The 23,433-nt window shown below is 32.2% G+C and overlaps 1 protein-coding gene across 1 annotated transcript in view; it reads right to left on the bottom strand.

Moving 5' to 3' along the window:
* The window catches only part of LOC108905294 (putative protein kinase C delta type homolog), a 213,780-nt gene that overhangs the window by 153,507 nt on the left and 36,840 nt on the right, over positions 1 to 23,433 (bottom strand). Inside the window, exon 5 of the mRNA XM_018708099.1 lies at positions 15,751 to 15,880. Within this exon, the coding sequence (XP_018563615.1) occupies positions 15,751 to 15,880 (130 nt within the window). The remainder of the gene's footprint in view (positions 1 to 15,750; positions 15,881 to 23,433) is intronic.

Below are 23,433 nucleotides of genomic sequence, written 5' to 3'. Positions count from 1 at the left end.
GTTCCCCCACGTCGTAGTTTACTCATGGGTTGGCCGCCTCGTTGCCATGACAACCACTGTAAACAACGCTACGAAGTGAAGCGGAATGGAAATTGATTTCGATCTGCGTCAGTTGCAATGGCAATGTTTTTTAGAAGGCGTTCACCGCGCAACTATTCTGTTTATTTCTGCGTATAAAACAAACAAACACAATACATTTTCAATAGAGAATTATACCTAAATTACAAAATTTATATAAAACTAGCTGACCCGGCAAACGTTGTCTTGCCATCTTGTAGAACTGTGGATGGAACAAAATAATATAAAAATCGTATAAGGGTGAAAATTTTGAACTGTATGTATTTTTCAATGCTGAATCATGACAAAATAAAAACAGAAAATTTTGTCCAAAAAATAAAAAAAAAATTTAGGGGTGGACCACCCATAACATTTAGGGGTATGAAAAATAGATATTAGCCGATTCTCAGACCTACTCAATATGCTCACAAAATTTCATGAGAATCGGTCAAGCCGTTTCGGAGGAGTACGGGAACGAACATTGTGACACGAGAATTTTATATATAAGATTAAAAATAATTTTAGGTGAAGCGGTGCGTCACCTGGCGAGCCGTCACTGTTGCAAACTGAAAATTTAAGGAAAATGTCGACTTTTGATGACAGTTTCCGAAAATAAATATTTCAGCTTTGTAAATGTTGACGTCGATGAAACTTTAAATGAATTGTCAAAATGACAAAGTGGTAATTAGAAAAATATACTAAATTAAAGAAATGTGTAAATCCAATATATGACGCGCATAAGAAAAACGAAAGTTTTCTGTCCTGATATTCCCCACGACTAATACGATATTCACGATTTAATTATTTCAGTGTCAAGCAGTATATGTGAAGCAGAACATCTGTAGATTAAAGAACACGAGGGCGAAATGAAATTAAAATTTAAAATCCTTCCGCCAAACGTTTTAGTGAATTTAATTATTCAACTTGTGGCTCTTTCGCTAATTTGCAAGCAATTTGAAAATATAAATTACGTAAGTATAAAAAGACAATTTATTAAATGGAGGAAAAATAAAGTCTGACTTTTAATTTAACGGTTTTTATTCCACCCCCCTATCCCATATTTCTTTCGATCCAATATACTTGCTTATTGTAGCATAAAACGTTATTTTTAAATTTGTTTTAAACAGCTATAAAAATTGTACACCATTGGATTCAATATTTTGCTTTAAATACTATTATTTTTTACTTCATATAGAGTTCCAGTTTATTTAAACAATCCAACAAATATAAAAAATTATGAGAAAAATATATTGTGCTTCTTTGCATATTAGCCACTTCTTCGATGTGTCAAAAAAATATTTGGTAGGTACTCGCTTAAAAACGGGTTTTGTAAAAATTGTGCGATGTTGGCAGCCTATGTTTGAAAATTAAATCACACGGGAAATTGTACAACTTTGTTAGATTCAGACGACCAAATGCTGTGTTTAAAAAGGTAGGTAGAAACACAAAACACGTTATATTTAATACCTGTACACCTACTCCAGCTATATATTTAGTATTTTACACCGATACATTTTTAAGTGCTTGTCTAATGTTTTGTATGTTAGTTTCGCGATTGTAATTGTAAATGTTACTAAATTTAAACTAGTGTATTACTAATAACATTATTATGTTGTTTTTGAGGAAATAATATTCAAAAAATTTGGGACAGTTTTTTTTTGGTTTCGTAGAACAATTTATAGAAATAACTAGGACTGTTTTGAGTACAGTAGTCATTCATAATAATATAAGCGCAAACTATCCAAGGCATTGTCAAAAACAATGGTTTCAGAGAATAGCTTGCAATATTGAATTTATCAATAATTAAAAAGAGCTTATTGAATCTTCACCAATTCACTTGTTTGTTTGTTTAGACAGTCATACAAACTGCTTACAGTTGACTGTATGTAGATTTAAGATCATCATTTATAAAAGTATTAAAATAGAATGGTCCCAAAACTGAACCCTGTGGAACACAAGAGGCTATCACAAATTTGTTGGATTTAATATCATTGTATTCCACAAATAAAGATCAACTAGCAAAATAAGAAGTGCAAAATTTTACTAAATTTTACTATGATCGAGTTTGTCGAATGCTTTACTGAAATCCATATAGATGGCATCAATTTGTGCTTTGTAATCAACTACACAAAATTTTTTATGCCACAGTGTATTTCACTTTAGACTGGAAAGATCTGTTCCCCCAACTTTTCTGCTTAAAAAAGGTTTACCTCGCTAATATCTCTAAAGGTAAACGTTTTCAACAAATAAACATTTAAATTTGTAAATGCATAACAAAAATTGTTTAAAAGTTATTTTCAACTCCCCTGATGAACGAAATTGCTACTACTAAAGAACTCACACAAAAAAAAAGTAAAAACCGATTTTGTAATTTTCAAATATTACAAGAGACATTTAAGGCAGTAACTGTCATTTAATTACATTGTTTCCAAGGCAATTGCAGAGGTGATTTGATTTTTGATTGGCTTTTCTCGCTTCAACAATGAGCAGAGAATTCAGAATATGTTTTTCCACTGAATAGCATCTTTTGAGACAGGTCAATAATAATTAGTTATTTTTTAGATGGTTTAGAAACACGTTAGTTTTTAGTTACATCGTTTAGTTGTGTTAGATTGAATAGATTGTTTATAGAAAGTATGATTTTTACTCTGTCGATTCTGTTTGCAGAAAAACTGTTAAACAAACGAAATTTAAAATTGTAATTGCACTGTTTCCTTTAATAAAGGCATATTTCTTGCTAATAAACGATTACTTCTAATTTCGTTTATCAGTAAAGTTGAAAATAAACAATTTTTTATGCATTTACAAATTTAAATGCCTTTTTGTTGAAATACGGTTGGCTTTAGAGATATTAGTAAAGTATACCTTTTTTAAGCAGAAAAGTTGTGAGAAAAGATTTTTCGCGCCCTAAGTGAAACACACCGTGTCACAAAAAAATTTTGGCAATTTAAATGCGTACTAATGGTCGCTTATGGCGCTTATGAAAATACGACGAAATTGTCGATAAATTCGAATTTCTCATCCTTAAAAAAAAACGGATACGAAATTAGCTCGAAGTCGTCGAAAGATATTAAAGAAAATGTTATTTATTTTTTCTCAACTAAAATAATGGCGTCCATGTACCACTTCCGGTTACACCGGAAGTCGCCATCAACTTGCTTATTTTAAATGGAACACCCTATATATTATTGTAATTTTGGATTCTATTCCTAAAATTAACCGTTTTCGAGATATTTAATTTTTTTTCAAAGAAATGGAGATAAACAATGACTAGCCTCAAACCATGTATATTTTATAGTAAGAAAGATAAAGCAACAATATTTATAGGGGGGATAGCTAGACCCCTAAGCTTCCCATCCATACTTTCAAAGTGGCTTAATTGCATACAGGGTGCTAGAAATTTAATGCCGAGTTTAGTTAACTTCAAACCTTCATAATTACACAATTTTATTCTCTTTCGAAGTATCAGGGTTCCCTAACCTATCTCTTCTAGTTTTAAGTTATCTACTATGGATTTTTTGTGCAATCACCTAAAATCATTTAATTTCTTGCGAAGATAACTGCGGAATTTTTAGCAAAACTTCAAAACAAACAACTAAACTGTCAATTTGTTGTTAGTCTCTTGCAGTGACAGTTTAATTTAGTGTTTACAAGAAATGGAAAACAATACATATTCAAATGCTGATATTTTGAATTTAATATTCATTCAGAATCCTCAACTTGTGCCGCAAAGTATGATTTAGGCATTTCACGAGCGTCCATTCACAGGATGCTAAGAACTAATGATATGCATCCATACAAATTTCTGCTCTTCATCCGGGTGATGCCGTGCGGCGTGTACAATTTTGTGAAACAATGTTATTGCGATACCAAGAAGATCCACAATTTTTGCAACATATTATATGGACAGACGAGTCAAAATTTACAAGGAAAGGTATTTTTAATAGACATAATACTCATTTGTGGTCATCTGAAAATCCTCATGTTATCCGGGAAAGAAACTTTTGAAATAAATTTAGCGTAAATGTTTTTTGTCTAATTAAAGATAACCAAATTTCTTACCATATATACGAAGAAAATTTAAATGCCGACAGATATCTCAATATTTTGCAAACGGTTGTTGCAGATTTTCTAGATGATATACCTTTAGACCAACTAAGGAAGTGTTGGTATCAATTAGACTGGGCTCCACCTCACTGTCACAATCAAATCGATCAACAGCTGACTTAAATGTTTGAAGATAGATGAATGAGACGCCTAGGCCCGTGGAATTGGCCAGTGAGGTCTCCCGACCTCACTCCACTAGATTTTTATGTTTGGGGAGTAATAAAGCAAAAAGTTTATTCTACACCCGTTGCTTCAAAAGAGGATTTGATTGCTCGAATACGAAGAGCGTTCCATGAATCGCCTACAACAGAAATTTGTCTTAAAATAATCAAACTTCAACCTTTAATATCTTTTAAACGGTGAGGTTTACAAAAACATTGTAAGATACCTTTTTTGTAGGGCGTTCAATTTCCTACAAGTATACGAGGAGAGATATTTTTAACGAACAGTTGATAGAGAGATATGAATTTTTTTTTCTAATACTGAGAAAAAAATGGAAAACTGTAAAGCGGAGGACCTTCCTATTAAGATTAAGAGTTCATATTTGGAGAGAATTTTCTAGAGGTGTCTGGCAACCTATTTTTCAGAGTATAGAGTAAAAAAAAATAGTCGATTTTTTTTTGACTCACCGTACTGTAAATAACCACATTTTAGTATCATGTTTAGTTTTGGATACTTTTGACATTGACGAGGATACGCCAAATGCCAATTTTTCTTTAAACCTTTAAATGTTCCAATATGAAGCAGGAAATCAATTACTTCACCATCCGTATCGATTTACCCCAAATTGACCAATTCCGCATTTATTAATCGGCAGCCAGAAGCCATTATAATATCCCACATTTAGGTTTGTAAATCATGCGGATAGTTGACATTGGCAATGCGACCGTTTTGACTAGGAGACAAATGGACCTGTTTTTCAAACTAATGCATCAGGTGAATTTTTCGTTTCAGTCGTTCTGGAACGGGTCCAAGTGGGTTTGCGTTCGAATGCACTTTAGATAAGTCTAGCTCTAGTCCGAGTTCTTTAGCGGGCTATTTTAATTCTGCGACACAACATCCCGTTACGTGACAGTAATACAAGTTTAAGTCGACGATTTCATTTGCCCGTACTTACTGTTTAATCAGTTTTGGAGTTGTACTCTGCAGAATGAGCAGTGTTTACCTTTTAAGGAAATCGTCCCGTGGTCCGGATAAAATAAATAAAACAAGACAAAAAAGACAGACAATACAAACAACGAAAAAATAAATAAAATGAAATGACAATAGACAAACACGACCAAGCAAGAAAAGGCAAGTTATGGAAAAGAACCAATTTACATGAAAATGGTGAACTGCTTTGGAAAATGGTAGTAAAATCTTCAAATAGGCACAGACAAACGGATGGCAACCAGACAAACTATTACTGCTACTGTTATCTACTACTTTCTCATCGCTACTTTGTAACTCTTATCTTGTAACTGCTACATTGTAATCGCTACTAATACTACCACTACTACTCAATTTTACTGTAACGGTTACTTTGTAACATTACTTGGTAACGATTACAAATTTACCGTCATCCTTACTGAGTAACCGTTACAAAGTAACAGTTACTTTGCAATAATAACGTGAAACTGTTGCTTTAAAATCATTACTTTGAAAGAATTGAAACCCCAACATTGATACAATTCCTTGGAACTATTAGTTTGGAGCCATTACTTTCAAACGGTTACTTTGGAGTCTTTATTTTGGAATTGTTACATTGTAACCGTTCCTTGAAACCATTCTTTGAAATCGTTGCTTTAATATTGTTACTTTCTAACCGTTCTTTGGAACCGTTATTTTGAAACCGGTCCCTGAAACCGTTTCTTGAAAGCATTCTTTGACATTGTTACTTTCTAAACGTTCTTTGGAACCGTTATTTTGAAACCGGTCCCTGAAACTGTTACGTTGAAAATATTCCTTTACACTGATGCTTTGTAATGCCCCTTACAGCCGTTCCTTCCAAACGTTCCTTGGAACTCACTTCGAAACCGTTCCTCAGAACCTTCTTTTAGAGCCCCTCCCTGGAACTGTTCCTTTGTAAGCGTTTCTTGGGACTTCCTTCGGAACCGTTTCTCAGAACCCTTCTTCGGAACTGTTCCCTGAAACTGTTCCTTGTAACCGTTACTTTGGAACAGTTCCTTAGGACTGTAACTTTGGAATAGTTACCTTGAAACCGTTAATATATGGAACTGTTCCTTGGAACCGTTACTTGGGACTGTTCCTTACGAACTGTTTTATTTTTTTTTTGGTACAAATTAGCAATTTGTAAAAATGATAATAATAATATAATAATATCTCTACTCCTCATTCTAACTACGAGAGTTAGTCCAGAAGTCGGAGACTTGTGAAGGAGAGGAAGCGGCATATTATTATTACGCAGGCCGCATTTACGCCCAGGAACGACTTATGTTGGTAGGCCCTAACCACCATTCAGTGCAGGAATGAGGGTAACCTGGAAAACCTCATTAATTAGGGGGGTGGTCAAATGTCAATCTCTCACATTGACCCAAGCCAACATTCTTCCACCCTACCATACCTACACAGAGGGTGCCAATCCTCCGTACAAGCATAGCTAATCTACGGTCTACCGGCCGCGGGATTCGAAACCCGGGCAGATCGACACATCGATTTAACTACTCACGCCTTAAACCGTGCGGCTATCGACTGTGTATGTTTAGAAACATAAACAAACGTATACGCTGCAGTTATTTTTTCTTCTTTATTGGGTATTAATTAATTATTTTTATATATGCTGTGTTAAACAAATCTTCCTATTGCCAACATAACGTGGGTTTTTGCACATAGGTACTAACGAACTTTTGCAATTTTTATTAATATTGTTTTAATCTATGACCAATTTTATCTGAAATTATCATTTTTTTTTTTAAATCAACGACTTTCATACAGAAAGTACATCTTAATGAACTTTTTTTTTGACATTTTTTTTATAAACATATTCGTTCAATAATGAAAGAGGTATCCTGTAATAGCTATTTTAAACGTATAAAGGAAATTCCATGAAAATATAACTAAAAGTTAGGAATTTTCTCAATTTTTAACGTAAAACTTACCTTGTTAAAAGTTAAACTTTAAAAGCATGTACTTACTTTCATCGTTAAAATTATTACGTCTAACGTAAGACCCTTGTATTGTAAATTACTTGATACTGAAAAATAAATAGTGTAAGCATCCTTACAACTATTTCAAAAACATTCATGCATGAACAAAGTTTAACACTTTAACGAGTTTTTTTATTATACTCGACGACAAAGCCTTTATTCTTCTGTACTGTTTCTGCGTAAGAATATGTTTCTAATGGTTTCAACTTTGATAATTTATTAATGTAAGCTGTGATCCGTAAATACTAGGTACTTATCTATGAATAGTTCAATGACTAACAAATTTATTAAAAAACTAACATCACCGCACGATTTTAACTCATTTTAAATGTATTGTATGTGTCAAATTACTACCTATAATATTTTTTCTCGTTGGGAGGTTATTATAAATTGACGATTAGTTTCGAGAATGATAATATTAGAACGTGAAAAAAATTATTTGGTGCATCTTTTCGTATTATTTATATTATCAGTCACATTTTATTTGCAAAATAGTTTTTAAAAGACGATTTTGACGAATATTACCTGGTCAATAAACTGTTTTGCTGGAACAGAACTCGGGTCGACGCACGTAATCATTCTCTTAAACCCATGAACGTACTTTACGTAGTTACTTCGATTTTCAGTTGCCTGGCATGTTTACCAACCTTTAGGGCATCGTATTCAAAACACCGTACAAGTATTTTCCTAACAACATCGCATGAAACAAATCTGGGTATCAATACCAGAATTTTATGCTGCTTCGACATTATGTGGGCCGTATTTGTTTCATTTTATAATAGGCTGAGATATGGCGCATGTCTATCACGTAAACAAGTTCGAGCGGTTATAAAACAAAAAAAAATATGCACAAAAAATCCTTCCACGCAGCCTCGTAGGATTTGAGCGGCCGCTCCAGAGAACGACCCTACTCCCGAAAACGTTCAAATATAAAAATATTATCTTTATCTCTCCCTTACTTCGTATACGTGTCTGCGGCTTAATTTCATATTTATGTAATGTAGAATTGGGACCGCATACATTTTCGCGCCATTTGTTAAGGTCTAACAAAATTTTAAATAAAATGTTGGTATTAAACCCACAAAGTGGGGCCCAACTACTCCATCACAGATTCTAAAGCGGAAGTCAACTCGATAGGACAATATACAGGGTGTCTCCATCTCGGTAGTATGGGCCTACTGTGAGGATACAAATAAATTAAATAAAATTTGGGTCACTTGGTGTTAAATGGGATGTAGTCCAGACGGTATATGTTTCAAAAAGCCATATTTGGGTGAATCGTATATCCACGGAGATTTTTGGCTTATTGGCTTTCAAATATCGCTAGAAATGAAAATTTTTCTATGCGCATAAAAAAAAACGTGGGCTTAACTTTTGGCGGCACAATATGTTAAAAAAATTCGAAAAATGTCATATTTTTCTTCCTATTTAATTATGTATCTTTTCAAGAGTTGATTTTAGGCGAAAATGGAAGAGGAAAAAAATTTTTGCAATTAAATTTTTTACAAAATATGTCTAGTTACAAATCGAATGAATCATGATTATTATGGTAAAAATCGAAAAAATCGCAAAAATGGGGTTAAAAAACAATACTTTTTAGGGAATTTTTTTGGGGTATTTAAATTGGGTATAGGACCTTTATACTTGGCTCAAGAAAACTTCATGTTATGTAGAATCATCACACCAAATTTCATCAAAATCGGTTCGATAGATTTTGCATAATAATTTTGCAATCCAGATTTTGAAAACAAAATTGCAAATTTTCAAAATTTTGCACAGCAAAAACCAAGGCCTTTAGATACTTGAAAATTTAATCACATATAGAAGGGCCCTCAAGCTTTCAAACTTTTTTTGAAAAATTCGAATCCGTTAATTAGGAGAGCTCTGGCGCTTGTTTAAACATTGGTCGAATTTTTGTACTTATAAACAATTAGAACTTTGTGAATATTCGGTAAAATCAATTTTTTTAAAGCAGGTTTTAAAAGTAAGTTTTTGAAAAGACGCTTCTTAAGAAAAAAAACATATCGATTGATCAATTAGTTACGTAGTCACTTATTATTAGTTTTTTTTATGCGCATAGAAAAATTTTAATTTCTAGTGATATTTGAAAGCCAAAAAGCCAAAAATCTCCGTGGATATACGATTCACCCAAACCAAAACAGATACCGTCTGGTCTAATGAGGTAGGCTCCATTTTCAATCGAAAGTATTTACGATTTGACAGAAACAACTAATGACGTCATCAATTATATTTTTTCCAGAAACATACCCCCAATTCTTTTTCCTGTTAAAAAGCTTACTTTTTTCTAATAAACTTTTATTATTAGTTCCCGTATAAAAGTTATAAGCAATATCGTCCTAGAGTCTCAAAAGAAATGCCTATTAAAAATCACATTAGCGGTGGAAGGATCAAGTAGTCGTCGGAAAATAATTGAATGTTTGTTGTTTAAAGTGCATAAATGTCACTAAATACTTGTCATTACTCAATACTAACGTCAAACGTATAACTTTTGTGCTTACAAAATATTTTTTCATTCAGAAAAAGTTGATGTACAGGGTATACCAAAAGTGACGCCCGTCCTTCTGGGATTTGATTACGGAGACAAAAACGAATTGAAAATCAAGAGTGGAAAATTGTCCGATTGTTTTCCGTTGTTGAGTTATTCAAAAAAATATTCAAAAAACTAAAACCATAATGTGCATAAATAATAGAAATTGTTTTTACAAAAGGTGTTCAAATAAGTTGCCTTCTACTTCAAGACAAAGATTATGACGATTCAACATTGAAGCATCTCTTGGTCTATTAACGCGACAGTAGCGAATATACGGACTATAAATCTTTTCTTTTAAATAACCCCAAAAGAAAAATCTAGGGGATTCAAATCCGGTGATCCAGGAGGCCATCGTTCTCCTCTTCCAATCCATCTGTCTCTGAAATTTTGATTCAGATAATTTTATATTCGTAAACCATAATGTGATGGAGCTCCATCATGTTGAAACCAATAATTTAGTCTAACTGCTAACGGAACGTCATGCAGCAATGGCAATGGTAAGTTTTCATTTAAAAACATACAGCTGCAGCAGATACAGCTTTGAACTACATAAATATTGAATAACCCACTCCAAATGTTTATTTTTAGTTTTTTTGAATAATTTTTTGAATAACTCAGCAAAGAAAAACAATCGGAACATTTTCCACTCTTGATTTTCGATTTGTTTTTGTCCCCTTAATCAAAACCCATAAGGACGGGCGTCACTTTTGGGACACCCTGTATATACAGGCTGTTACAAATTCGAGTAAGAGATACAAACTAGCTTAAATGGGGGCAAAGTTGCGTAATCAGGGCAATGCCTCTAAAAAATCAAGGCTAACACTTTCTCAGGACCACTTTTTGCCCTCCATCGAATGGCGTAATCAGTTTTTATATGTAACGTTCCGTCTCTCCAGGACCATCATCAACTTCATTTTTTTAAATACGACCCTGGAAATTTTATTACATTTTTTGCAAGCCTTCATGACCCCCAATACTGTACTGCCTCAGCCCGAACCAGATTCAGACGTTTTGTCTCGAAAAATTAATCTTCAGTGTATTCGTTCCAAATTTATCTAAATTTTTTATTTAGACTTCTTTGTTTATTAAATTATCGTACACTGTAAGTGTCGTTAGACCCTGTGAAATCCATCTAGTTATTTAAACACATCACAATCTATAAGAATTTTTTTGTCGGCGTGTGTTATAAATAACTCAGCAACGACTCATTTGTCCAATAGCGGATTTCGGAGTTTTTTCCGAAAATCTCTTGAGGTTTGATTAATTTTTAAATAAATTTAATAAAAACATCGATTTTTGCCATTTTTTGTTCATTGCAAAAATATTTTTGCAATTAAGAAAATCGAAGCAATACTATTTTGTAGAAAATTTGATTTAGAACAAAAATGAGCTCTCGCTTTTCCTTTGCGTAGTGCGATTCAACCGAAGAAAAGTGTTGTGTTTTTTTATACCGAACAATATGCCGTTTAGAAAGTTTTAAAATTAGGGGTAGTTCCGGAGATATCCGGAAAAACCCGAAATTTTGCAAAATCGTTTTATTTTTTTTTCTGGCTTTATTTGAAATTGAATTTTAAAATAAATTGCATATTTACATTGCTACTTTTTTCACTCTATCGAATGGCGTTAACATTTTTGCAATCCGACGTTTCGTCTTCGAGGGACCATCATCAGATTAATTTTTTTCAATACGTCGCTGCTATTATTATTTCTGAATTAGATGATATTTCATTTAAAATTTTTCCTGAGTACGGCTCTGAACGCTTTCAAAATATCTATTGGTGGAAGTCATAGCAGTATAAAAGTCAATAAAGCACAAAATATCCAATAATTGTTTTAATCAATAATTTAAAAAAGTTGTACCTAATAAAAAAATAATTCGAATTTATGAAATGTTTTATTATTTCTAATTAATATTGCTAATAGTAATAAAAAGAATTATTAGATATTTTGTACTGTATTGACTTTCATACTGTTATGATTTCCTCCAATAGATATTTTGAAAACGGTCAGAGCCGTACTCAGGAAAAATTTTAAATGATAGCTAAAACAAGCTAAAAACTTTTTTAAGCGATTACAATAGTAATATCATGCAATTTAGAATTAAAAACGAAGTTAGATTTTGTCATAAAAATGGCAGTGACGTATTTCAAAAAATTAACTTGATGATGGCCCCTCGAAGACCAAACGTCGGTTTGCAAAAATGTTAACGCCATTGGATGAGCTAAAAAAATGGCAATGTAAATATACAATTTATTTTAAAGTTCGTTTTCAAATAAAGCCAGAAAACAAATAAAACGATTTTGCACAATTTCGTGTTTTTCCGGATATCTCCGGAACTACCCGAAATTTTAAAACTTTCTAAACGGCATATCGTTAACTATAAAAAACGACAACTTTTTTCTAATTTGAGCCACCCCGCATCTCTTTTCATCTAAATCCTAATACTATCTCAACCTTATCTTGTATACACTGTATACAAACAGAAAAACATATAAAAAAGTATTTTTCGCGACCTAAATTCTAAACAATATTTTTCCCCACTATGTGCGCTTGTGCATTTTAATGTGTTGTTTTATTTGTAGCCCTTTTGTGGAAAAATTTTAGTGTTTATGGAAAGTGACCACAATCGTTGATGGTTATTTTTAACTAGTCTGACGTACCTATTATCCAAAGCTTGTGCCACGGTTGAGACTTATATGCAACCAGTAACTCACATGTAGTATTGTAGGTTGCATATCCTAACGAACTGGCATTACTGATCTTTACAAATCAGTGGTGGGTATTAAAAATTATTTGTTGGCAAAACGTCCGCATAAACGATTAAAACAAAAATTAGAGCGCTTTCGGCACCTTTTGATATAAATAACTCCTGTTTCTGTCATTCACAAACTAATAGAAATATGAACGTTTAATTAAAAATTGCATTCAACACATGCGGTGTTATCCTAAATCGATTTTAGGAACCTCGTAGGCTTCGCGGAGGGTATAAAATCAGATCTGTGCAAAATATTATTCTTGCTTCTTCGAAAAACAATTTTCGATCTAGAAGTTTTCGTATAAAATACATGCGACTAATAGCTGGAATTCCTAGTTGGCTCTGAATCACCTTTAGCCGAGTAAATGAAAAAAAAAATTGTAAAAAAATTCGTTTCAGATTTAAACTTGGTTTAATCGATAGTTTAAGCAAAAAGAAATAATATTTCCCAAAAAGTATCGGTTTAAAACAACAAGATCATTGTTTAAACATGATTATAATGTAAAAACTACCAAAAATTGATTTTTTTAGCTGTATTAAAAAGCGCTCTCCAACAGTACTTTTTGCTTTTTTTATACTTGTAGGTTTTCAAAAAACGGTGCATTTGCTGAATTAAAATCCATTAACAATTTGTTTAAATAATTGCAAAAAAACAGCAAAATCTGAATTTGCTATAAATAGAAGAAAAGAATCGTCTCTAAACTGCAGTAAAAGTTATATTTTGTTACGCTTAAGGAGGTATATCGGGTTTACTCAAATGCACAGATGTACTTACTACCCAGTGCACCCTCTGTGCGTCATATTTTTTTGAAATTTTTTTTTGAATCTAAATTTTGAGATATTGTTGTTGAAAGTTGTTCATTTTAACATAGGTTTCTATGGCGAAGATGGACGGTGCGGCTCTTTTTTTTGCCCATAACAGAAAAAAATGTAGAAATTGTGAAACAAAACTTTTCCGTGGGTAGTACACAGTATTATCTTATTTTTGATGTAAAACTAATGTAAGTTTTGAACATAGTACAGCTGTATTAATTAGAAACAGAATCCAATAATTGCATTTCTGTCTGACTTGAGGATTAATGTGGCAACGTCGCAATCAGCTGACAGCAAAGAGGGAATACATTTGACTTGATAAAAACGAAATTTATTTCAAACATATACATTTTTCCTAAATCCCATGTACATTGTTATCAACAGTAAATTATCCACAACAGATGATTTTTTTGTAATGTTTTTAAAACTAATTAATTTAAAAAGCTAGGAAGCTGTGATATATTTATTGGAATAAAAAATACAGGTGATAAATCCTTTTAATATATTTAATGGTTTATAAAAACATCGTAACAGTGACTATCTTGTTATAGTCACAAATCGTAATCATTACCCAGCAATAATTAGGGTTACATAAAGTTTTCTTTACTTGATTAATATAATTAGTAATACTTGAGATAAAAGCATTTGTACTGAATAACAAAGGTACATAAATATTTCTCAGCAAACTTTATATCAAAAAAATTTGTTACAGTTGCAAAACTTTTGTAACATTACTAAAATAGAGATGAAAAACACGAACAGTGAGTAATAATGTAATTTCTGTCACAGAACCTTCAAAATTGCATCCAACATTTTCTTTGACTTGGACGAAAGATGGGCGCGAGTGTCATTTCATTTCTTTAGAACTAAATTAACATCATTCTCGTTGTTTTACCAGTTCACATTATTTATGGATTTTAAATAAAAGATACAAATCTTCGCGAGGATAATACGATATATTTGCTATATATAAAAATAATTATATTGTACATAGTTTACACACAATACATTTTTGAACGCGTACGCATCTTTACCCGAATTTGACGCGCAATATCTCCGATGTCCGAGGTCTGTAGGTTCGCAGTGTGTACTACTGCTAGTCAATTATTAGCGCTGTTGCCACATCTACATAGTCTTTATGCGTTCATTAAATATAATTTAAAACTACTTAAATATGATATTTTTATGTTGTTAATTAGTCAATATGTATGCTATGTGCATATGAGTAGATTTCTTTGCTATATAGATAATGTTTATCGCAAATAATTTCAATAGAATTTAATTTTTTCAAATTGGCAGCGGGCTTTAGTCCCATAAGAAAAGCATAGGACCCCCTGCGCTCCTCACTTCCCTCGGACCCCGATATACCTCCTTAAGAAACCCTGAAAATTTGGTAAAAAAATATTTATTTGTTTACGAGTTTTTGCATTTATTTATTAGAAATAGCATTTTTTCAATTGTAAAAACGCGGTTGTTAGCGTTGTAATAAAGGGCCTTATGAAGGCTCATTTGTTTCGTCTTGATTTATATTTTCAAGACATGCAATTGGAAATTGCAATTTCATAGGCTAACCTCCTCAAAACGGCTTATAAACAAAGAGTGTAATTTGTTTATAAGGTTCTTCGTTAATAACTTGCGCTGCATGAATATTTTTTAAAGCCGCTTTGATATTCGTAATCCTGGTATTTTTTCACGAATTAAAAAAAAATGTTCTAGGATCATTTTTAGCCGATAGCGTTTATTTTTTAAAAATCATAACTTGTTTATTTATAAACATTAAGACTTGAAATTGCGGGAATAGATCAATCAACCCTCAAACTTCTTAATAACGGTTCAAGATATCGAAAAAAATGCATTTTATAGTAATTTTTAACCCTTTAAAAAACGTCATCGAAGACATTTTTACACATAGAATGTGATGGGGGAAATAAGACAAAAATGTTCAAAAGTGGAAATCGAGACTTCAAATCTTATCTGCCCGAAAATTTTGCGATATAAATAACTTGTTAATGGATTTTAATTGAGCAAGTATCAAATGAAGCGTTTTTTGAAAATCTATAAGTATAAACAAAAGCAAAAACTCTTGTTGGAGAACGTTTTTTAATACACCTAAAAAACTCATCACTCATTTTTGGTCATTTTTACACTATAATCATTGTTTAAACAATGATCTTGTTGTTTTAAACCGAACTTTTTGGGAAATATTATTTTTTTTTTGCCTAAACTAACGATTACTTTTCGAATTTTCCACCACAGAAAAACGCCGCGCCACCTATTAGTTTGCGAATGAGAAAATAGAAAAGCGGAAAGCTTACACTTACCTGCACATTTGAGGCCTTGTTTGTAGATACCGTAAAGCAACGACCCGCAGTGGTCGCAGAATGTGGGGGACATGAACGTGTGAACCTTAAATCTATGAGGCAGGTCTATCTTGAAACGTTCTCGTAAATACTGAAATAGAAAATCTTGAATAAATAAATATTGCCAGTTTCTGAGGAATGCAAATAAAAATGACTGATTCAGTTTTAATCGAGTCATTTTCCGACTTATATCCTAAAATATTTCGATGGTCCAGTAGGCAATGCATAGCCTGCTACACTTTTTAAAAAAGATTTTTTTTATATAAAAAATCTGGTTACGTAGTATAGAATATAGAATATATAGAATATAGAATTAGAGATTAGATTAACAATTCGGAAAGAAACAAGGAAAATTGAAAAATAGTATATTGTTATATTAGGATTAAAAATGTGTTACTTTTGTGGCGATTTGCATTTCCCCAGCAAAGCCGTGAACAATTTTATTTTAATCAACAAAAACTGCAAAAAAAATACATTTTTTTTTATAATATCTCGAAAAATAATGATGGAATCGTCTTACTCTCAGTAGGACGTTTGCAGAGAATAAAAAAACTTATAAAATGTTTTTTTGTGCGACCCGATCGGTTCATTTTTTACAGAAAAAATCCGGAAAGACCTCTAAAATAGACCTTTTTTCAAAAATTCATAACTCCGTTTTTGAAGCTGGAAAATCAATCTTGCAGAAAATGACGGAGATAATAATATGTAGTTTAATCGTGCGCAAGATGATTTTTGTCCGATGCATAATTCTTGCACAATTCGAGTCAGAGTCCTCCGCTCGCTGCTTCCCCCACTACCGCTACCCGACTCATTGTCATTTTTTTTGCAGTTTTTATTGTTTAAAATAAAATTGTTCACGACTTTGCTGGGGAATCACTTGGGTTTTCATTTACTAATTGTAAGTATTTTTCAAAAGGAAATACATGAAATTTGCTGTAATATTAAATTAATGTATTAATCGTATTACCCCAAGTGGTATTTATTTCTTCATTTCTAGTTATACATCTTGTGTCCCTAGGGAAAGTGGGTTAAAATTTACTTTAATTTAATTTATTTTTTTTTTTTGGGGGGAGGGGGCTACCAAAAAGGATATTTTTTTCTAGAATAGGCCCCCACCAATTTTCAGCCTACAGACCCCCACCACTGCAAATCAGGCACTGGTTTGTCTGATAGAATTTTACCAAAAGGCAACTAACAAATCGAGTTTCAAATTAGAAAAAACTTCCATTAACAGAAGGATCAGCTGCACAACACTCATATAGAGTCTATTATTAACTTCAAACTTGGAATGGTTGTTTACAAAACGAGTCCGATAATAACAAAGCCAAGCAATGATGGGGCTGTAGTGAACATGTAGATAGACTATAGTGCCCAAATTTATATTTAGACTTAATTCCAGAAAAAATATTAAAAGGTATTAGCTGTAGCTGTGAAAGTGGTTGTAATAAACAAAGATGTGGCTGTAGAAAACTAGACTTAAAATGTACTAATTTGTGCATTAATTATTGCCAGGACAACTGCTCAAATAGAAATATTTGAAGACGAAGGTGATACGGAGAAGATTATTATTGAAGTGCAACTTGAAGTATCAATTTTAATTTAATTAACTTGATGAACAAAAGCATAGGACGAAAAAGCCGAATTATACTGGAAACAACTGGAATTTGTTTTCTTCAATGTCCGGAAGTTTTTCCAAAAAAAAAACAAAAACAAAATTTTTCCATTTTTTTTCCATCAATTTAAACGTTATTTGCGGTAAAAATGTGAGAAATCCTCAAAAAAAAAAAAATTCCCATTTTAATCATGATTATGAAGTGTTTAAGTTCAAAAAACGTAACCCTTTAATTTTTTTCAAAAGTTTGACTGTTTGAAACAAAGAAACGGAAAACGCAGAAAAAAACTTTCACAAAGTCTCACGTAAATTGCATTATTTTTGCAAGGGAAAAAAATAAACAACTTTTGCTTAGAACACTTTACGCTAGGTCATATTTCGCCAAAAATCGCAAAAATTCATTTTCAACCCCTAAACACCACCCCTGTTTCACAATTTCCCTTCATCTCGAGTTTAATTTATGTTTTTTCTAAAACTTATAACTCAAACTAAATTTTCCCAACCGGTCCTTGCCTGTTAATATTTTTTTCCAATAAGGTATTGGCACTAGCCTAAGCAAGAGCCCAAATTGCATAGTAAGTATGCTACTCCCATTCCGTCTTTCACTGCTTCGCGACAGTTAACATGACCACCGCTGTAAACACTTTACAGGTGTAGAGGCGAGCTACGAGGAACCCACGTATTCAGAGTTTTGCAAACGAATTTTGCAAGTCGAATTAAACTGACTGCACATTACACACACTTAATATTACCTTTTTACTGTGCCGCATGAGGCTAACCCACCCACCATCTGGATCATCATATAAAAAAATCGTTAAAATAATGCGGACAAAAGATATTTAAAGAGATATTTTAATAGGCCACACTGTATCTACAGAAGATACTTTTTTAGGTAAATAATTTGACTGCTTTAACTGTAAATATGTCGTTAATATATTGCGAATCAAATAATGTTCTCAATTTACTTTTTTACCGCAGTTTTTCTTAAGTAACACTGCTAATGTTGAACCACATATGTTGAACGAAAACATTATTACGTTGCAACACCTCCTCAAAAGTCTACGCTTCTAATAAATATGCCATTATTAAATTACAAATTTGATATTAGAAACCACCAATATATAACATCCTTGAGCATATGCATTCCTAATATAAATTAAAATTATTTATGAACAGTCATTACCTGGAATCCTAATACTGAATACAAAAATTAGGAATTATTTTTAGATTAAAGCCAATTACCGGGAACAAATTTTATTTAAATATTTCATAGTTGGATGCACTGCAAATATAAGCTCAAAAATTATAGATTATGCTTTATAGGATTCAAATTCCTGTTAAATACGTCAGGGAACTGCTTTCTTATTATCAAATATTGCAGATTTTCTTTTTATATCACGAATTATCGAGACCAAATGCACTTTGAACAGTATGCAATCTTGTTGGAAATAAAATCATAGATGTAAAATTTAATTTAATTTAAACGATTTACAATTGCCAGGAAGACTTCGTTCAAACACCTCTCTTAGTTGTCTACTGTCCTAATACAATCCCTTTAAGAACATTTACCAGGATTAAAAAGAAATCATGAAAATCAGATCATCTTCCTCAATTTTCTACGTTCCTAACACAACATTCTTATATTATTGTTAAAATATTCCTTCTTATTTAAATTTAGTATATCTTTCCTCGTTAACACTTAAAATATGAATGATTTCACTAAATTTACTACGTGAGGGAATCCACGAAACTTAAAGATCCAAAACGAGTTTATTATAAAATTATTATAGTGTGCATAAAACGAACATCAAACGAATTATTGAAGATATACGACCATATCTTTTAAACTGACAAAGTGTCGACAAATGAAAGTGCAGCAACGCCTACTATGTTTCATCAAAGCAAGCTGTGTCATGTTTCAGTTAAAACTGCATCTTTTAAATTACTAAATTACTTAAATAAATTATAATTGAGGCAAAAATACCTTAGTACAAAATTGATTTATTGCAAGTTGCAGGGTATTAAGTAGGAACTAAAGAAAACAATTTAGTACTTTCCAAATAAACTAACCAATTACGTTCAAATTGATCACGAGGTATTGTACCAACACATAAAATTTCAGCTCAATATGTGTCTAATATCATAGTAATCCTGTAGTATGAGTTCCTTAGGGTCGACATTAATCATAATCATTTTAAGTTCCATAACTACACTATATTTATCCGCATGTATCGCGGATACGACTGCAGGACCCTGGCAGACCCAGCCTAGCGCGTGTTCGAATGTCAACCCTGTAGCTTATTATTGGTTATATAATTCAACGAAACTATTTTTATGTAATTTGCCATTTTTTTTTTAAATAAGCATAGTGAACGCTAATTCAAATAAGCTAGACTACTAATAAGACAAGATACTTGGAAAGGGAGAATTGACGCAAAAAAACGAAACTACGAATATAATATGCAATAGTTATACTGGTTATATTATGTGCAACTGAAAATTGGACAGTATATAAAAAAACTGAATAGAAAATAAAAGCAATGCACATGAGGCATTTAGGAAAAATAGTTGGGAAGACAAACTCAAGAAAAATAAGGAAGAAATATTAAAACAAAATCCAATAACGAATAAAATAGCAAAGAAGCAAACAACTGCACTTACAAAAAGCAAGAAATAGAAGAGGCAGGATTCTCTACAGTTGCAGAATATTACACAGAGGAATCAATTAAAAAAAATAATAAATTGTGATATCAAATATAATTTTATTTATTATTTTTTTTAACAACACGATTCACTATCTTAGATTATTAGAAAACACCCTGTATTCTAGATTTATTTAAAGGGATATCAATTCTTTTCTGCTGCATTCAAAAATAGGACACATCCCACAATAACAATTATTACCAACAACAAGATTAGTCATTGGCAAAGCCAGAATTCATTTGGATTTTCATTAAAAATATGTCAGAAATGACGCAAAACATTTAATAATTTACACAAACCTTGAGCCGTTGTTTTTATTTTCTAATTTATTAATACATTTGCTCGCAGGTCCGACGTTTTTAAAAACACCATAAATAAAGTTGACAAAAGAATGAGAGAAAAGTTATTCTGTTCCCGCTTCATAGCATACACATATAGGACGAAACGAATTTCTGTGCTCTTCCAAACATTGTTTTTTTATCGTTTATTTAAAAGCAAAGTTTTTCCTGACGGTTTTAATCTGAATCTATTTTCTCTTTGGAACTACGATTAAATATACAGTGTGTTCCCGGAAGGAGTACCGTACCCTTGTAAACCTTTTTAGTAAAGTTATCCTTGATAAAAATTTTGCTTATCTTGGGAAGCCATGGGCAGTAATCAAATATGTAATAGACAGGGCGTCTAAAAAATTTCAAATTGTGAAATATTCTTTAAATTGACATTTTTTGGACGCCCTGTATGTTCTATTACATATTTGATTACTGTCCATGGCTTCCCAAGATAAGTAAAACTTTTTATCAAAAATAACTTTTTCTTGAAATATCAACAATTAAAAATTTTACAAGAGTGCGGTACCCCATATTCGGGGACACACTGTATATAGGGTGTTTTTAAATGAAGTAGCAAAAATGGTACCAGTGAATGTAGAGCCAAAAATAAGAGGATTGAAGTAAAAATACCTTATATGAAAGTTGCACCCCTGAGGCGATATACCCTCTTAAAGGAGGGGATTGAAATTCACATTTTAATTTTTTTCTTTAACATGAGGAATGCTAGAGACACGAAACTTGGTATGAGCATCCTACTAATAAAGAGACAACTTTTCAATATTTGTTCGATCATTGGCGTATTTTATAAAGGAGTGAAACAGTCAACCCCATTGCAATATTTTATTAGAAATTTTTTATATGAAGCAAATTATTTATTTAAAAATATTTATTGGGAAGACTGATTTATTGCGCAACTTTTTTACCTCTTGTAATTTTTCGATAAAACCGATAGTTTTCTAGTAAAAAAATTAGATGCGTCATCGTTCACTAAAGGGGTAATTGCGAAAATTTGTAAAAATAAAGTAGGCGGATGTCATAACAAATAAATTGTTATTTATCATATTAATAAATTGACACTTTCTGTCAATAAGCTGGTAATTTAATAATAACATTAAGAATAATTTGCTATTAATTAATGAAAAATGTTTGATAACTTATGACTATGGGACATGTATTAGGTAAAGTTATTTATCTGAAATAAAATTTAATACAAACGAAAAACAAGAAATGCAAAATTAAATTTAAAGAATATTCTCGAAATAATTTCCATTTTGCTGCAAGCGTAACCTAATACGTCTGTTGAAGTTATAACGCACTCACACAAACAGTTCTTGGTTATTGCGAAGGTCATCTGCTGCCTGAAATATTCTTAAGCGTAGTTCTTCTAAGGAGGCAACAGGAGTGGTATAAACAACTTCTTGTGTCCCCACAAAAAGAAATCCATAGGCGTTAGGTCAGGTGAACGTGCAGGCCAACAAACAGGGGCATCACGACCACGACCAATCCAGCGATTCGAGTAATTCAAATTTAACCATTCTCTAACGGCAAGTGTACTATGTGCAGGCGCCCCATCGTGCATAAACCACATCACCTGACGTGTAGCGAGGGGTACATCCTCAAGTAATGTTGGAAGATACTCGTCCGCTCCAAGCCTGTGTGGAAGAATAAAAGGACCTACTAGAGTAGGTATTGCCTACAATTCCCATGCAAACGTTTAAACTGAAATTATGTTGACATCTTGAAACAAATATTTCATGAGTATTTTCTTCCGATCATGCATGAACCTTATGAAGGTTTACTGCATCTACTCTAGCTTCATCGGTGGAAAGTATATTCATTAGGAAATTTAAACCATGCCTGGAAATATTAATGTACCATTGACAAAACTCCACGCGGTTAGCTAAATCAGGGTCATTCAATTTTTACACGGGTTGATGGTGAAAAGGGTGTAAAAGATTTTCATGAGCTACATTCCACACAAGACTGTGAGAAACTTGCAGTTGCCTGGACACCTGTCTTGTGCTTGTACCCCAGTCTTGTTCTAGATGTTCCAGAATAGCTTCCTCAGTTTCAACAGTTCGGATATTACGCCTTCCTCCGGCACCCTCACGATTGGGCTGAATTTTACCAATTTTGCGAAGCCTTTATTCCACCGAAGCCAATGTTTGTCTACGAGAAATCTGTCGGAATGGATATCTTTGGTGGTATAATCTTACTGCAGCGTTACTATTTTTTCTAGATTCGAAAAACCCTTGTAGCATGTCGACATATGGTATAAATATTATTTGCCATAATTATTCTGATAATAAATTAATCAATTGGTACTAATTATTGGTTGACAGAAAGTGTCAATTTATTAATATGATAAATAACAATTTATTTTTTATGACATCCGCCTACTTTACTTTTAGTGAACGATGACGCATCTAATTTTTTTACTAGAAAACTATCAGTTTTATCGAAAAATTACAAGAGGTAAAAAAGTTGCGCAATAAATCAGTCTTCCCAATAAATATTTTTAAATAAATAATTTGGTTCAATAAAAAATTTCTAATAAAATATTGCAATGGGGTCGACTGTTTCACTGCTTTACCATTTTTGATACTTCATTTAAAACACCCTGTAAACCAGTGGTTCCTAATTTTTATTGTTTCACCTTACATTTCTCCAAGTAAATAACTTAATATAAACTAAAAAAATTTCCCAATTTCAAACTTGACTTTCTTACAAAGCGGTGACTTTGATTTTTATTCACTTTTTTGTGTGTTTGTGGTCAATAACGTAAAAATCCGAAAAGAAATCGTAAAAGTTTACAATCTTATGTCGAAAACCTCACTTCGCGCGGGTAACATTTCGATACTCAGATTTTACGCAAGAAATTATGTACAATTTATAAATCTTCTATTTTACGTACTGCTATATAGCAGAATGCACCTTTATTCATTTATTTCTGGACTCCGAGAGTAGTGTTTGTACTACAGGTAAGTTATTACGCAATAG

Source organism: Anoplophora glabripennis, unplaced genomic scaffold (assembly GCF_000390285.2).
Source record: "Anoplophora glabripennis isolate ALB-LARVAE unplaced genomic scaffold, Agla_2.0 scaffold257, whole genome shotgun sequence".
Taxonomy (NCBI): Eukaryota; Metazoa; Arthropoda; class Insecta; order Coleoptera; family Cerambycidae; genus Anoplophora; species Anoplophora glabripennis.
This window is presented reverse-complemented; position numbering and strand designations above follow the sequence as displayed.